The following is a 17,140-nucleotide window of genomic DNA, read 5'->3' on the forward strand; positions in this document are numbered from 1 at the left end:
TTCAGGGTGGGCATGAATATCGGATCCACATAAATTGGGTTAACCCGGCAAAAGTCTTCGAGTACATGTGATGAGGGAAGTGTTCGCATCACCACCTCTCCCAGTTTTAACATAAAACATGGTGTGGGAGCAGCCCATGGGATCGGGCCGTGCTGCGGGGTGTGTTGGGGTGAGTACAAGCTAAGGCCTCCCCTTCCCCTTTCTTGGTTCCTTCCTCCACACACACTCCCCCCAGCTTGGCACCGTGACCCCTGGAAGGGAGGCTCTGCGGCAGGTTCCAACTCGTGTCCGCGACCCTGAGCCTGGCACCCAGCAAAGGGCCCCTCGCAGGGCTGGCCTTCACAGACCTGGGCAGGGACCAGATACACAGGTGACATGCTGCCTGGTGGATAGCACACCTTTCGAGCCACCTGGGCGACTTTCTGGCCAGCAGGCACCAGCAAAGCAGGGCGCAGCCACAGATTCTGGTGTTCCTGGGCTCGGATGGTCCGCCCTTCCCTGCGCTGTTTGCTGGGACCCTGGGGGCCCCCAGACTCGTATCTGGACCAGAGAAGTGGCCCTGTCACTCCAAGACCGAGGACAGCATTCTCGGGAGGGGACAGCTGGGAAGGCTAAAAGTGACTGCCACTGCCCAACTCTCCCGACCACGAGGAAACAATGTACTAACGTGGGATTCTCCCAAGACGTTGTGTGGAAATTCCCTAAAGGTTGAGGTGCTATAAACTATTTTTCCATTCTCCCCGTTAGAGAAAAACCCATAAACACAATGGTTGGTTTTGAACCTTTAATAGAAATAAAAAAATGAATGGAAAAAGAACACAACGCTGACAGCTTAGTATGATGTGAGTCTCGCTGGATGTCCCAATCTGGTGTAGTGCAAATTCTGTTCACACTTTTTTACACCTTTACAAACTCAAGTCACTTTGGTTCATATACTTGCTGTAAAGAATTGGCGAAAAGTCTTCAGATTCACAGTTTTTGGCTACATTATTTCTAACAGATACAGATTTGCTTCCAGTTTAAGAGAAAGGAATACTTATTATTTGTGCAAGATCAAGTATATTTTAAAGATTCAATGACTGTTTTCAGCTAGTAACTTCTGGTTTTTCAAAAAATGCTGACAACTTCATTGAAAAATCTTTGCAGCTGATCACTCATTTTCATTTTCAGAAAATGTGTAAGGGGTCATTGCAAAGCTCAGAATGATCCCATTTTCTTTTAAACAAAATTCCTCTAGACCAAATTAGCTATAGTAACTTAAAATTCACTATGTGATTTCCCTCAAAACAACAAAACCCCTGCAACAAGGATCACCACGTGACGAAAACAAGTGCACGCGTCCAAGGCTGGGCCTGCTGACGGCCGACTCCCATTTGAAGGGGTCTTCTAATCAAGCTGCTTCCACAGAATTTAAAACAAACCAGAAACACTTAAATTTCAAAATACAAAAAAAACCCCAATAAATTTGTAAGTAAAAATTACAAGTTTACTAAAACCCACAAAACTGGAGTATTTCAAAGGGCTCAGTGGAGGGCACGCCAACAAAGTAACTTCACAACTGAAAGAAATTATTGCTGAATTTTGCCTCCATGCAGCACTGAAATGAATGGAGAACCCTCTTTAACATCTTGTACGTTAAAAAAAAAATAAATATTTAAGAGACTACAAGGCTCAGATTGGTTTTCATAGACATTGCACTTGAAGTTAACGACCCAACACTTGCAAATCGGGTCTGATATGCTCTACACCATTCCAGAGACATGGCCTCACCAACATCTCTGCGTTTTTAGAAACACCGAACGTGTAATGCAGTGACACCCGCACCCCTTTTCCTACAAGGCAATCACAGATTGCAGATTCCATAGGGCTGTGGGAAAAAAGAGTCGTCTCTATTCTGGAGTAGCAAAGAAACAATTGTGGCTCACGAAGTGCGAACCACATGGCAGACAGGTGCTCGCTCACTCTTAGACGATTGTGGGTTCTGGGTAAGACTTCCTAATAAACACCGAGGTGGAAACCCCAGTATTTCACAGTGTAGAACTGACCTTTCAGGGCCTCCTGCTCTCGGACTGTCTACACCAAGTTCCAAGCGGGTCCAAACAGCACAACTGTGCTCTGCGACATGCACGTGTGGCCGCGTGGGTGAGACGACCTCGGCACTGACACCGGTACGTTCGCTGCTGCTGCTTTTCTTTTTCTACACAACCCTATTTAACAAAAAAATCTTTTGGATAAATATTCCTATGCTGCCACTCTTCGCCTTGGTTAAGCACCATCAGGCTCTCCCCTGCGGGCGCCAACACAGAACAAGAGCTGAGAGCCAGGCTTCTGCTCAAGGCTTCGACGCATGGCCACTTGCTTGTTAGAACACCGGTGACACCGAATACTCAGCCCGGGACGCAGGCTCTGCAGGGCACATGCAGGCGCGAGCACAGCCAAGGTGACATTTCAGGGCGCGCAGTCACTCTTCCCACTTTGCTATTCTAAAATAGGTGATTTTTTCCCCCCACGAGTCATTTGTACAGTCAGCCCAATGTAAATAGATTATTGAGGAAAACAGATCATCTTGTCACAATCTGAAGCGTGGGTTTCCTCCCACATCTTGCTGTTCTTCAGAATCAGTGGGTTGAAGACTCAGTCGCTGTGTGGCTTTTCAGGGACACCCTACAAGAAAAAAGAGAAAAAAGACAGAGCAAGTGAGCACTACATGTATACATATTTTAACTGGCAATTAAGCAGACCATGAAAGGTGAAAGATGAGACATCCCTTTGACCAGGTAAGATGACGGAGACAAATGTGGACAACAGCAGCAGAAGACAAGCCCTGCCAGCCACGCTGCCACAGCTGCCACAGAACTTTATGTTGACACAGCCTCTCCACACACACTTTCTTGTTGGACCTTCACAAAACATCTGCGGCAGACCCTGCAGTTGTGACTGCTTTCCAGACCCTGCCAGGAAAATTCTCAATATAGGGCAGATGTTTCATTGACGAAGGGGCAGATCCGAAGATTGAATGACGTCCCGAGGTCACCAGGCTACCCCAGGACAGCGGAGGGGCTTCCCCTGGCCCCCCACGAGGCAATCGTGCTGAAGGTGAAGACCCCAATGTTACGAGCGCTGGCCTACACAGTCACAGACCTCCCGGCACTGGATGTGTAAGCAGCCTGGGGAGCCGTGTGTCACCAGGAGTTTTGGTGGCTAACTGCTACGCTGGGGACACACAGACTTTTTAGAATTGGCCACTGAAAGCATGACAAACTGTGAAGTATGAGCAAGAGGAAGAAGGTCCTAAGCAACTGCAACGAGAGGAAACGGAGAGGGAACCACAACCTGGAGACAAGACTGGCTCACCAGAGTGCTGACATGGAGGGACTAGAACGTAGTCTGCGGGGTGGCACCAGTGTAAGAGCACAGATGTGCTGACAGGACACAGACAGCTGACAGGACAGCCGTCAGCCCGAGGTGGACAGAGCGTTTGGAGCAGGGACTGGGTCAGTGGTGCCTGAGGGCAATGAATTTTAAGCGGCAAGAGGTCTCGTGCAGCAAACCCGGGACACCAGCGCAAACTCATAAAAACCTGTTTCGAGGATGAACGACAGTGTAAGTTGTCCGTGAAGAGGGCAGGAGGACACACGCGTGAGAAGCACGGTTCCAACTCCCTCTGCCCCGACTCGGGCAAGTTACTCGCCTGCCTAAGCGTCCGTCCCCCGCCTTTAAAACGGGCGGAGAACAGCTCCTGCTTCCATCTGCTGCCATGAGGACTAAGTCAGCTAACAGGAACGTTCAGCACACTGCCCTCGAAAACAGTAACAGTGTTTTCACTACGATCCTTAGTAGCTGAACTGGGTCAGACGGGAGAAACAAACTCCATTCTTGCTGCCAGGGATGCACTGTGACCAGGCGTCCTGGGGCCACGGGAGGCAGAGCCCACTCACGGCTGTGGCAGTAGGAAGCCTCACCTTTTCTGAGAAAAGACTTTATATACAAGTAGCGACAGATACAAATTCTATAAAATGATGCTACACTCATGCCTTCCCTCCAAACACACAGGCTGACAACGAATACCACACAGGAAGAGCAGCTCAAACCAAGAACTGTAAGCAAAGCCCAGCGTAGCCCTTGGGCCTGGCTCTCCTCGCAAAGTAAAGACAGCAGGGCCTCCAATAGCATCGTTACACGCCGACGGCCCTAGGAACCTATGAAATTGCTTTCTTCCTGCGTCGTTTCGTTTCAAGTCGCAGAGGCTGTTGGTGATGGTAAGTGACGACCAGCTACACTTCTTCAGGGAGGGGACACCGTAAGGACAGAAAGGCTCTTTAAGGTGACAGACGAAATGAGGGGCAGGGATGCAGAAGGCGTGCGGGGTGACACCATCGCCATGACGATGGGCTGGCAGTGACACCGGGTTTGGCCAGATCTGGTCACAGAGCCGAGTGGAGTGCCCGCCTCGGGTCGCTTCACCTCCAGACTTCATATTTGTCACGCTAGTCACAGCCCGACACAAGAGCCTTACACTTGGTGAAGGGGCCAATTTCACACCAAGGGCACGTTTGTCACCGCTGCCTCTACACCATCATGCCAGGCTCGTCTCTCATCTACATGGTTTGAGTGCAAAGGACTGGGACGGCTCCGGGACAGTCCCGTGTGCACCACCCGAGGAAACGGAACAGGCATGCTGACGAGTCCCGTTTCTCAGGCACTGAGCGCATTCCTGGGTTTTGAGGAAGGAAATGAGTTTTCAAATTTGGAGCAGAGTAAGCCTGTTTTTGCAAATAATTAAATAAGAAAGCTGTTGATTTTTTGCATTTCTTTGAAGAAAGAAAATAATTAAGGATACAAGCTGAAGCAGTCTAGCTCCTCTGAAAAAGAAAATGTGTAACTTGCTCTTTTTAAAGCTGCTGCTGTAGTTGTCTCCCTTTGATCAGAAGATTCTAGCACGGTGTGACTTTACGTCACTGCCTCAACTTTCTAGACTTCACAAAAGCCTGGTAAGAGAATAAACATTTCCTAAGGTTGACGACTGGGGACACACAGGCCAAACCCTGCAGAACGGGGCGCACTAGCCCCTCTGTGAGGAGGCCGGACCTCCGTGCTCCCTGGCTGAGGCTTTCTGGCCTCAGGACCTTCTCCACACTCAGTCCCTGATCTGGCGGGAGGCCCATGATGACCACGCCTGTGGCTGCTTGGGGGGAAAAGCCCCCAAAACAAAAGGTCCCATGAAAAACCAAAATGAGGCAGGGACAGCCAATGCTACAGGGAGTCAGTTTTCTAAAACAAACTTAATATAAATGTAATTTTTATTCTTCAGCCTGGACATAATCTGGAGCAAATCTAATTTCCTACACTTCCAATTCTGGTCTCATGACGAGGACGCTTTTGGCTTCGCACATGTGTCTTCTTGCCGCAGGGGCAACGTTAATTTTAAGGGTCTCTGTTTACCCATGGGAGTGGCAAGAACCATGGACAGAAGTCTCCTTATTCCAGGCTGAAGAGGAGGACGACCTGCGGGGGTGGGGACTGGGTCGCCTGGCTCCAAAGTCAACTGAACTGGACAGCGAGTGGGAGAATGGTGACTTTCCCACAAGGTGTGGCTCTCGTGAGACTTTACTGCTTTCAGGAGATTCATTTACAGACATTTTGGGGGATGGAAGACAAACAAAAGGGCAGAGAGACCCGCTGGCACACAAAAAAAGTCCTGTTTTAAAGATACCACACTAGGGACCAAGATAAGTTTCCTGAGAAAGCTCCAGAGTTTATCTCTGAAATCAATGGCCTTTCTAAGACACTAGTTTCTTTTTTTAGCTCATTTTATTTAAGCCCTGGAGTCAAAGTGAGCTTGAAATAACAGTTAGATGCCCACATTTAATTTTCTCTTAGTAAAGGGTTCAAATGCCAATTTTTAACAACCAGAAAGTGCTGTTTCTGTGATCCTTGACATCTTCTGCTCTCCTGGCTCTCCGAACCTGGCTCTGTGCCAGGGCAGGGCACGTTTCTTTCTCCTTCAGTACAGACAGGGCAGTGCTCAGGCAGGGTTCCACCTGTTCCTGTGGGCAGTGCCCTCTAGCCAAGCCCCGACCTGGTACCTGCAGGGTCTCTGCAGCCTCAGGCCTCTGACACGCTTTCCCTAGTGTCACCTGCACCCGTCAAGGGGGGGAGGACACTCACCATAAAGCACCCACTGCAGCCGTCTCAGTAATCACTTCTCTGCTATTACTACAGTAGCTGGGAGTCCCAAGAGCTGCTGGCTTTCTAGATCTAATTATGGGTTTACAAACGTCCAAATCTGAATGATTCAGCAAAGAACGACCTGGATATCATTACCTGTTTTGTTTTGTTTTTTCTTAAACATCCGCTTTTCTCAATAATGGTTGCTGTCGAGTCTCAACTAGACATTTATCAATACAAATGATAACGTATGACACAAAGCAACGCTATCAAGCTAAGAAACTACAGAGTTAGGAGTGAATGTGACAATTTTACGTACCATAGCCAGCTGTCGTCCTATGTTCCCTACTGTTACACCTCCTGAGAAAAAGATACAGGGCAGCCAGGAGCGGATGTACAGGAAGTCTGGGGATGTGTATCTGCAGAAAGAGAAGGAAACTCCGGGTGAATCTGTTTGCTGGGGACACCCAGTGCACACTAACCATGAAACACGGCACGATGTTCCTATCTCAACACTCTTTTTCTGCTCCTGTTGAGTGTCCCTTTACATTAAATTGTCGATGGGGCATATTAGACATGTGAATCAACAAGCAGCCTCATTGTTGAGAATTTCATGCCTACGTCTGTGGCGTGTGTGTATAAATGAAACCTGAAGGTCTCAGCGAAGTGGGTGTGTTTCGTAAGAGTTAAGTGGCAGCCGCTGCGGGCCGCCCGGGACAGCGCGCTTACTGATAGACGCCGTTGTACACCAGCAGCTGTGTGATCAGAGTGGCGAGGAACGCGATTGTGATCCCAAGCCCGAGGCCACTCCTCGAACGGTCAAACGTCCACCAGAGGCCCAAGGACAGGGCCGCCAACGTCAAGGAGAGCTGAACGTTATTGGCAAAATCCAGTTTCTGGTGATGCAAATGTTAAGGAACATTCAACAATGTTTAATAGCTCCCAACATACAAACCCCCAGGACTCCACCGGTGTGTTGACGGTCACACCCTACATCGTGCACCAGCCACAAAAACTGCCCGGTGAGCTCACAAAGGATTGTGGGAGACGAGGGCCCCGTGCTCAAGACGACCCGAAACTTCTCTGGGGTCAAAGGGTCAAACACTCAGCTTGACGAGTCAACTTCCTGAAAGCCAGGTGTAAAATTCTGCGGGCATTTCGACCCCAAAGCAAACTATCTGCTGGTAAGTCGTCTCTCGGCCTGTTTTTATTTCTCATTTTCATTAGTAACCGGAGCCATGCGTGCACGAAGACGCTTTTCACAATGGTGTCAACATCTCACACTTTCAGTTTCTGGAGACACACAGCTGGCTTTCATGACAGCACCGCTCATCAACCAGTGACAAAACACATTTGTCAGAGCGAAGGTATCTTTGTCCCTTTTAGGGACATTCTTGTCCTTAAAATTGGGGTAGAGCAGATACAGAAATTGGTAACTCTAAAAATGTCTTTCTCTAAGATTTGAAAGTAACATCTACTTGTGCTAAAGAAACCCCCCAACCTTCCGAGACGTGGGTACCGTGAACCTTGCACTCGAGTGGACTTCTGTGCACACACAGCAGATTCCGTGTGATGCGCTCCACCTGAGGGCACCTAGGGACCTGGTGTTAAGAACCCTGTTCCAGAGGACACCCCTTTGGACCGGCCCTGGGGCTGCTGTGGTCACAGCCAGGGCGAGGGCAGAGAAGCAGGACAGGCCTCTCCTCTGCCTCCTGCAAGTGGTCAAGGCTGTGACCCTCTCACCACTTGTCACTGGGCTGCGGGAACCCGGTCTACAATGGAAGGACATAGGGAGAAACGTAAAAGGGAATTTATAGAACAAACTCCAAGGAAGCTGAAGCCATGGCCTGACAGAGGAGCGTGAGTAGGCGACTCTGCTCCTGGTGTTATCGTCACTGTTCCCCAAAATGAGCTGGAAGGGCTCCAAGGACCATGTGAAAACTCCCACCAAGTGTAAACTAAGCAATCAGCTTTAAAATAAGACGCTTGGAAGAAGATGGTTCAACTAACCTAAGAGATACCATATACTCATCAAAAGCAACGAAGTGCTTCAACCTAGGACCCCAGGAAACGCCCCGGAGGGCACGGCCTAAAGGATACGGCACTGGCGTGGTTGATGCCCACGAAAACGGCTACGCAGCGTATGACGCTGGCCCATTCCCTCTTAAACTTGTGGGGCTCCCCAAGGTGACTGTCAATGCAGGGGTACAGCAAGCCGACGACGGCTGTGAAAACAAAAAAAGACACCAGCGTCAGGATGGACCAGCTGAAAATGACGCGATCCCACGTGACAGTTATTAACACATGCAAACCAGTCCTTCTAGAAAGTTTATCCACGATAACATGACACCGAAATGAAGACTCATTTTATAGTTCGGTTCTTCTTGAGTACAAACAAACAAAAACATCAGTTTTGAGACATTTAAAACAAAACCACTGTTCTTTGGTTTAGCTAAACATAGCTGTGAGTTGCGCAGGGCGTAGCCACGTGGCCCAACAGTGAAAACTACCTGAAGGCCGGCTTCTGTGTCATCAGTGTGATTTCCATTCCACAACGAAGGAGGCAAGCTCCCCGGAGCAATTCTGAGGCCACAGGTCACATCACAAGTTCCATCCCTCCCTTCCTCGGCCAGCCCTGATGCTGGCACATTTATGTCGGTCTGACTGACATCTGGGTCACGGAGGCCATGTGTCCAGAGGGTGGCTTAAATTCAATGATGAAGGGTTTACAGCCCTTATTCTAGGAGACCACGAGCAGCACTGTGCACCACCCCTGTGACAATGCTGTCACAGGACAACCAGGCTGAACCATCCCTGCGAGTCCAGACCTGGGCTGCGGGGGAGTGTGGGACCAGGCACAGACGGCCAGGCCTCTGCTCCCAGTTCACTCTGATGGGACCTGGCTCTCATCTTTGTTTCCTCATGTGTGAAGTAACTAGAAGACGGGAGGAGGAGCTCACTGTGGTCTGAACAGTCAGGAAGTTTTACAGACACAGAATTGTAAAGCCTGAGAGAGTAAATGAGGATTCAGACGGGGAGAAGGCATGGCACTCCAGGAGAGAAGCAAATGGAAAAGAGTAAGGCACAGATGGACAAAGCGCGTGGTGACTGGTGGGGATACAGGCCCCTGGGACCCGAGGTTCCCACATGACATCACCCAGTACAGAGGCTCGAAAGCCTGGCAGAAGTTCCACCTTGGTGACCGATAGAAGAGGTAACTATTATTTTAGGCTCTTGAACAGAGAAACAAGAAACAGTTGTAGCCACACATTCAAATGAAAGTTTTCATTTCAATTTCATATTACAGTTCATCAAGTTCTAATTTTGGAGTTTTGAAAAATGGAATCCCACATTCTATAACTTACTTCACTATAACTTAACCTTACCTTTGAAGGCGTAAAGCTACGTAGGTGAACATAAACTGTGAAATGTTTCCCTTATGCTCTTGGCTGATGGTGAAACAAAAAGTAGGGTGTGAGAAACCGTGTTTCAGATATTCCTGGAATTTCCTGAAGCTCCCATTACAAATAAAGCCTAAACTAAGTGTTTCATTTTTAAGATCAAGTTTTTGATTCAAAGAAAGAAACTATTGGGCCAAATGTGTATGAAAAATAGAATTCTGCATCCAGATCTATTTCTCACAAAGGATGTTGACAGTATAGCCATACTTCAAGGGCTCAGAAAAGCAAAGTAGGACCAAAGCTTTCTGAGGACAAAATGAAGACAGTCTACCCTGCTCAGTAACCACAGTGCCCCATGACGCATCCTGGCCACAACGCACAGCTCTCCCCTTCCAGCCTCCTGCCTTCCCGCCGTTTTAAGTGAGTGCTGAGACGGTGGTGTGTCCCTACGGGGCAGGGGACACACCTAGACTCCAGGAACCCAGCATGCAGAGTTATGCCAGTGGCCCTGCAGCTCATTCGCTGTGTCCCTTGGACACAGTTGCAGAACCTGTGATTCAGTTTCCACATCTGTAAAATGGAGCTATCGCGGGGCACTGCTGTCTAAGGAATAAACAAAACGACAGTCAGCAGTCCAGAAACGTAAGCTGCAAAGCCAATGGCCCTGTCGTCATGAGTTGTTTTGCCCGTTGGACCGTGGGGTACTCAGGGCTGCTGTCCTCCCTCTGAATTTCCACAGCTGGTAGAGGTAGCAGACAGATGCTTGTTGACCAACAAATGCTGTGTGACTAGAGAAGTCCTACGTGATCTTCTGGGCAGAGATCAATTCAGCATTTTTATCAAACCAGCTAAATACCCAAGAAATTCTTCTAAAAAGGGACAACCCTCCAGCCCACAGTTTACACTAAGCCTGTGTTATGTTTCCTGGCACCTCTGAAACCAGCTAGGGACACTCACACCCACTGGGGACTAGGACGAGGGATTACTCATCCTAACAGTTCTGGGAGAAGGCCTGGCTTTGGCCCTGCCTGCTGCTCACTAGGCCACTGGGCAGAAGGAAGTAGACAGGCCGCTCTGGCAACGCCTCTGCCCACTCTGCCCACGTGATGGGTTTGTTTTCAGTTACCCAGCAGTGTAGCATGTTCACTGGGGCAGCCAATAGCGGCCCAGTGCCTCTGCTCACCAGTTCTGCAGGCGGCCAATCGCGGCAGCTGGCTCAGCATGACAGGTGCCGGAGCCGCAACACTGCCCTCAGTGCCAGGGCAGTAAGGGGAAGGACCTGGCCAGCCGGGCACTGAGGCAGGAGCAGCCAGTTTTCTCCCCACCTCATCTCCATCACCCAGCTTCCTCCAACCCCCAGAGGCTAACACGTGGGGCTTCGCTGTCCTCTCCACCCCACTGCTTCCCTAAGTACCAACACTGGAGAGACGCACACTCTTCCTCTGTGGATGGCTCCACATTCAAACAAACGTGTCTCATAGGCTGAAGAAAGGTTTTGATCAAACAAGCATCTTTCATTTCTACTCACCAGCTGCTGTCCCACAACAGGGAGGCACCCACCAGGCTGAAGAGAAGATGGTGGCAATCACCTCCTCGGGGAACAAGGTGACATTCCTCTGGACCTGCAGCAGGTTGAGCACTAGGGCTAGGACGACCCCCACGGAGAAAAGCACCAGGCTTCTCTGCACCAGGTGGTGGTGCCAGGTGATGGCGTGGCTGCTGCCCTCACTGCGGCCCCCAGCGCCAGTGCTCCGAAGCCCACGAGAGGGGTCCGTGTCCGGGGCACTGTGGGCCACCAGCAGGGAAGGCCCCGACACTGACGAGGTGATCATCTCCCCTACTTTGGCTGCCAGCCCTCCGGCACTGGCTCCGGGGGAGCCTCGGTGCCTGGCGCCCTTAGCACAGGAACAGCTCCAGCAGTGGTCGTCCAATCTGGGCATCAGTCACCGGAGTCTGACAGGCTTTCCTAGAAGGAGGAGGAGGACGGGAAGGCGGGATCATGGCCAAGTTCATTTACAAGGGGCAGGGCCGGCCCAGGAGTCAGTCCGTCCCTCCCGGGAGTGAGCGGGACGGGCAGCCCACAGCGCAGCCCCGGGCGGAGGCGCCGGCCAGGACACCGTCCCCACCCGCATGCGGGATGCCTGCACGGTGCTGCCAGCGGCCGGGCTGTGTGGACGCCCCGGGCGCTGCAGAGCCCGCTCACCGCGCGCCCGCACGCCCCTCTGCACACACCCTGAAGGGCCGGCCCGTCCGGTCCCAAAGTTTCCCAGACCCCGTCCGTTTGCAGGACGCGGAGCCCACCAGGCGGCCCACGACAAGTTACTGGGGTCCTCCGGGCGGAGGGGACCAGCGGCCCGGCCCACCCAGGGTCAGGCGTGTAGCCCCCATCCCGGGGCTGGGGTCGGGGTCGGTGCCGCAGACCCCGATGAAAGCGGTCTCGCTCCGGGAAAGGGGGTGACCGCGGGGTGCGGGTTGCGCCCGGACCCCCGCCATCCCCGGCCCCGGGACCCCCGCCGCGCCCCGCGTACCTGGCCGGGGGCGCCCGCCCGCGGGATCGCCAAGGGAGGAAGAGTCGGAGAAGGTAACGGAGGAGGATCTCGGCCCCGACCGCCTTGAGCAGGGCCCGCGGCGCCCGATGCGCGGCTCAGTTTATAAGGCGGGCGGCCGGGCCCCGGGTCACGTGACCCCGCGCGGCCTCCGCCCCCCCCGTGCGCCGGGGGCGTGGCCTGCGCGCGCCCCGCCCCGCCCGCGCCCCCGTCCGCTCGCGGTCTGGTGAGGCGGCCGCGGCCAATCGGGGGCGGGCGGCCCATATGACGTGCGCACACGCCACCGCCGGCCGCTGGCTCGGGAGCGCGGACGGCCGGGCGGACGGGGCTGGGGCGCCGCGCGGGCTGCTGGGGACCCGCGGGCGGACGGACGCGGCTGGGGGCGGCGGGGGGCCGGCCGAGCGCGGGCGCCCGGGACCTTCCGCCCCTTGGCCGCGGGGGGAGGCGGCGCCACGCCGGTTCCAAGGTGGGCGGGGAAGCCGTGCGCAGAGACGCCGCGGGCGCCCGGGGCTGAACCACTTGGACCCTAGACCCTGACCCACACGTGGCCGGTGGCTAGCTTCCCCTTCTGGCCGGTCCCTCCCCTCGGGCGTCCGCAGGTCGTCCCGCACCTGCCGAGTCACCTGCTGATGCTCGGACCTGGATCCTGCGGGCGGCCGCCCGACGCGCCTGCTGGTCCCCACACCTGCTCCTTGAAAGCCAGTGGCCCGTTGGGGACGCGGGAATGCGCCCCGCGTGCAACGTGCAGTGTGTGTGTGCGCGGGCGACCAGGGGGGTCGGGAGCCGTCTCCGCCCGACATAAAGCCCTTCATGAAAACGTACATGGGAACCATTTCATTCATACACTAATTCCCTTCCAGTGTCGAATTGTCTGTTCCTCACATTTGGAAAGCACACAGTCAAAACCACTCAGAAAAAATACTGTTTTACCTTGTTGGGGGTGCCATGTATTTATATCCTGCTTGCCACCTGGGTCACACCAGCTAAGGAGGAGGGCGGGCCCCAAGCCAACGGAAAACCCACGCCTGGTTGAGCAAGAGCAGTATTTAAAATGTTCTTGGACAGTAAACAGTGTCTGGTCTTCTGTCCTGTCTGCAGCTGAGCAGAGGCAGGGCGTGTGAGCGGTGAACCGCACATGGTCTCAGCCAGGGAGCCTGCAGGCCCAGCCAGCCTGAAATACGGTGTGTGGCAGCTTAGGCATCAAGGTCTGGGGCTGAGGGCTAAAGAAACACCGGGAACATCTTGAGATACCAATGTTTCTCAGGTCATTGATGGCGGGGAGGGCTCACCAGAATGTATCATGATGAAGCAGGAGACTTCAAGGCAAAGTAATGCTGAGCACGGCTGTTTCCACACTCCTTGACTGTACCAAGTGGAGGAAACAGACTTGAGAAGTGTGGAAAGACGTTTGCCATTCATTAGCTTGTCACGTGCCCCAGCGTGAGTACAGGTTTCTCCTCTGCCTCTTCTAACTTAACAATCCAGACACCGGCTGGCGGTGCTGTGGCCGACCCAGTCCATGAAGCCAGCCGGGCTGAGCCTAACCTAGCCTTCTTCTGATACTTCCATGACAGCATAGATTTTAAAACGTGTCCTCATGGTAGGTTATCACTGAAAGTTGCTCTCGAACCCTTGTGTTTAAGCAAGGCCCTAGACAACCACAAATCTGTTTTCTGTCTCTAGGTTTTCCCTGTTCTGGAGTTTTATATGAATGGGACTCTGCAGCATGTGGTCTTTTGTGTCTGGCTTTCACGTAGCATCGTGTTTCCAGGTTCATCCTCGCAGCGTGTGTCAGTACTGCATTCCTTTTGATGGAGGAATAGTATCCCATTATATGGGTATACGGCATTCTGTTTAGCCATTCTGCAGCTGATGGAGGATTGCAGTGTTTTCCCTTTTTGGCTATGATGAATAGTGCTTCAGTGGACACTTGTGGGTAAGTTTCCGCATGGACATACCTCTCCGGGTGGGCTGTTGGGAGTGGAGTTGCTGGCCGTGCAGTAACTCAGCCTTTGACCTTTTGTGTAACTGCTGGCTGTTCCAAAGTAGCTGTACCGTTGACATCCCAGCAGCAGTGGATGAGGATTCTCGCCAACACTTGTTACCATCTGACTTTTTATTCTAGTCATGTCAGTGGGTGTGGAGTGGTTATGCTGTCACTTTGATAGCAGGACAGACGTTCTGTATGCTGGGGAGTGTCTTGGGTTGTTTGCTACGACGTTATGGCAAGTGCCATCCCAGCGAGAGTGAAGGGAACAGGTGAAGAAGGAGGACCACGTCCAAGGCTGTGTCTTGTGGACCTGGCCGTGGCTGTGCAGGAAACACACCATTGCCTAGTCACACAGGACACCTTCCACACAGGCTGTGGAGAGACACCCACCCGCTTTGCAAGAACAAGCCTTTCGGGGAAAGGAAAAAAACAAAACGTATCTGTTAGATCTCTGTCTCTTGTCTCCAGCCGGTCTAAGTTGCCCCACGGTCCTAACGCGTCTGCTGTCCTGGGTGTGGTTCTCAGGACCTCCACGCAACTGCCTGGCAGCCAGCTTCCACAGCCAGCAGTGGGCACAGCATCGGAACCTGGGGCAGAAAGAGCCCAGAGCTGCTTCCGTGGGCCCCGCTGGATCACAGTGCCCACTCCTACGTCAGTCGCTCGAAAGGAGAGTAGAAGAGTCAGGATTAGCCGAGAGGTGACCCCTTTGATAAGAAAGGTTGTGGCTGAATCAATCATGGAGACCACTGCAAATGGTGATGGAGCCAGTGGAGGATGGGCCAAGGCAGACGGTGTGGGGTGGCCCATCAGTGAGCCTCGGACAGCCCTGGGGTGCAGAGGAGGAAAGGACGCTGCGCAGGGCCCCGGGATGGAAGGCCCAAAGGATAAGAAGAAGGTCTGTGGTCACGAAATCCCGGGGAGTGTGTCCCCCAAAGGAATCGGCAGCAGCAAATGAGACCGAGGAAGGTGGAAGCAAGGTGGCCCATGGGACCCTGGGGAGGGCAGGCGCAGCCAGGCTGCTGCCCCCAGGAGGCTCAACCAGGAGTGGGGAGGTAATGGAAACTGGGGGAGAACGTGCGTGGAGATGGAGGGTGTTCTGAAAATGGGAGAGATGAACAAATTTAAGTGCTGATGGAAGATTCCAGTAGAAAGAGAGAGAGAGAAAAAAGGGAGAAAAGGGGCAATTCAGACTGGTGTGTGTCTGGGACGCCAGGCCCAGGGGTTTACGTGATCACCAGGAGGGCCGCCTCTCCGAGGAAAGGACGGGGGCAGCAGAGGGGCGGGCATGGCGGGTGGGCTTGAGGGTGTTGCAGGGGCCGGTGGGGAATGTTCAGTTTTTGCTGGAGAAGGAGGAGCCACTGCAGCTAAGAGTGGGGAGTGACAGCAATGTGGGCCAGTGCTGACGGCCGGTTGAGGTTTGTGATGTGATTCCCCAGGGTCTGCAGGACGGGGTGACCCCCGCTATGTGCTGCACTCTGCTTGGGGAAGACTCGCCATTTGGGGACATCCAGAGCTGGGTTTTCCAGCCGGAACAAAGGAAAGACAACGGGGCAAGGAAGGTTAGGATACTGACTAGTGGTTGTTGGGGCCGTGGCCTTGGGGGGTGGGGGGTGAGAAGGAAGTGGAAGCAGGAGGATGTCATGGGGGGGGAGACGGGGGGGGGACCGCCCGCCTCCCCTGGGGGTACCGAGAGCATGGTGCCAACTCCAGACAGTAGGTCTTGCTTTGTCCACTGATGTAACCCAGGCACCTACACGTGTCACTGAATGCGCCTTCTGGTGGAGAAGAGGCTCCCGTCGTAGGTTTTGTGAGTACCTGGCTTCAGAGGGGCAGCAGCTGCCAGTGACAGAGTCCTCGGAGTGGCCCCACAATTGGTGGCTGAATGGCATGGAGGGTCTGCAGGGCCGTGGATGGCAGGGGACCCAGGCCGGCCTGGGGATGGGGCGTGCTTGTGCGTGAGCAGACTGCCCGGGCTGATGGCAGGTTTGGGGTGTGGAGGTGGGCTGCGGGCCAGGTGCCCGAGTCCCCAGGGGATGAAGACAGGACTGGGAAGATGGTACATGGCTGTGGGCAACGGCACACTGGGTGCGATAGGGTCCCCCGAATTCATGTCTTTCTGGAACCTCAGAATACAACCTTAGAAATAGGGTCATTGTAGATGTGATTAGTCAAGATGAGGTCACACTGGAGCAGGATGGGCCCTTAATCCAATATGACTGGTGTCCTTATGAGAGGAAAGGGACACAGAGAGAAGAGACACAGACAGAGGCCATGTAATGATGGAGACAGATTGGAGTTATGGAGCTGCCAGCAAGGGGTGCCAAGGACGGCCAGGAGCCACCAGCAGCTGGAAGAGGCAGGAAGGCTCCTCCCGCAGCACTTCCAGTGGGAGTATTAACCCGACAACACCTAGATTACAGACTTCTGGCCTCCAGGACTGTGAGACAATAAATGGCTATGGCTTTAAGCCTCCTGTGTGTGGTGCTTCATTACATCAGCCCCAGGAGACACACAGACGGACAGACTGCGGCCTGTGGGGCAATGGGCCGTTCGCACTGCGGACAGCTACAGGCCAGGTGGCCGCTGGACAGCCAGGTTCCACCAAGGCTGGGCGGTGTGGGAGAGCGTGTGGGAGAGGGCGAGCCTGGCAGCCAGCTGGGCATCGGGAGTGGGATTCCAGAGGGAGACCAGCCCGGAGGGAGGACGTCAAATGGGGAGAGGAGCTGGGGGTGGACAGGCTGCAAGGGCGCTTTGCAGCCCCGTTGTTTTTGGTTATTGTCCAAATATAAACAACCAGTATCGCCTCTGTTATTTAATCTGTTATCTGGCAAGTGAAGACATTGAGTCCTGAATTAAGAAATTTGCTCAAAGCTATTGCCCAAGAGTGGCAGAGCAGGATTCAAATCCAGGTCTCTGTGAGTCCAAATCTGCCTCCCTCCCTTCCTCCCCCTTCCCTCCCTCCCTTCTTCCTTTGCTTTCATTCAACAAACCCTCAGTGAGTGCCTGCTGTATACACTGTAGACAACACAGGTGGC

General features: G+C 53.3%; 2 protein-coding genes and 1 long non-coding RNA gene across 5 annotated transcripts; 1 reads left to right on the plus strand and 2 right to left on the minus strand.

The window, feature by feature from the left end:
- Nucleotides 1-770: 770 nt before the first annotated feature.
- Nucleotides 771-12,233, minus strand: INSIG1 (insulin induced gene 1). The gene is made up of 6 exons (XM_033098927.1): nt 12,098-12,233; nt 11,098-11,535; nt 8,269-8,393; nt 6,898-7,064; nt 6,488-6,587; nt 771-2,664 (listed from the first exon to the last, which is right to left on the minus strand). Exons 2-6 carry the CDS (start codon nt 11,507-11,509, stop codon nt 2,635-2,637), a joined length of 834 nt encoding a protein of 277 aa, XP_032954818.1. The 5' UTR covers nt 11,510-11,535; nt 12,098-12,233; the 3' UTR covers nt 771-2,634.
- LOC117017965 (class A basic helix-loop-helix protein 9-like) lies at nt 12,214-12,915 on the minus strand. The gene has a single exon (XM_033098621.1). The coding sequence runs from the start codon at nt 12,913-12,915 to the stop codon at nt 12,214-12,216; it is 702 nt and encodes a 233-aa protein (XP_032954512.1).
- Nucleotides 12,916-13,166: 251 nt separating this feature from the next.
- LOC117018031 (uncharacterized) lies at nt 13,167-16,561 on the plus strand. Of its 3 annotated transcripts, none has more exons than XR_004422160.1 (4): nt 13,167-13,296; nt 13,887-14,051; nt 15,542-15,664; nt 15,852-16,561. It is a non-coding gene; the product is annotated as an uncharacterized LOC117018031 (long non-coding RNA). The 3 variants fall into 3 exon arrangements; XR_004422159.1 differs by having other exon boundaries at nt 13,186-13,715; XR_004422158.1 differs by having other exon boundaries at nt 13,186-13,555.
- The last annotated feature ends 579 nt before the right edge of the window (nt 16,562-17,140 follow it).

The sequence above is a fragment of the Rhinolophus ferrumequinum genome, chromosome 26 (genome assembly GCF_004115265.2).
Source record: "Rhinolophus ferrumequinum isolate MPI-CBG mRhiFer1 chromosome 26, mRhiFer1_v1.p, whole genome shotgun sequence".
In the NCBI taxonomy this organism is placed as follows: domain Eukaryota; kingdom Metazoa; phylum Chordata; class Mammalia; order Chiroptera; family Rhinolophidae; genus Rhinolophus; species Rhinolophus ferrumequinum.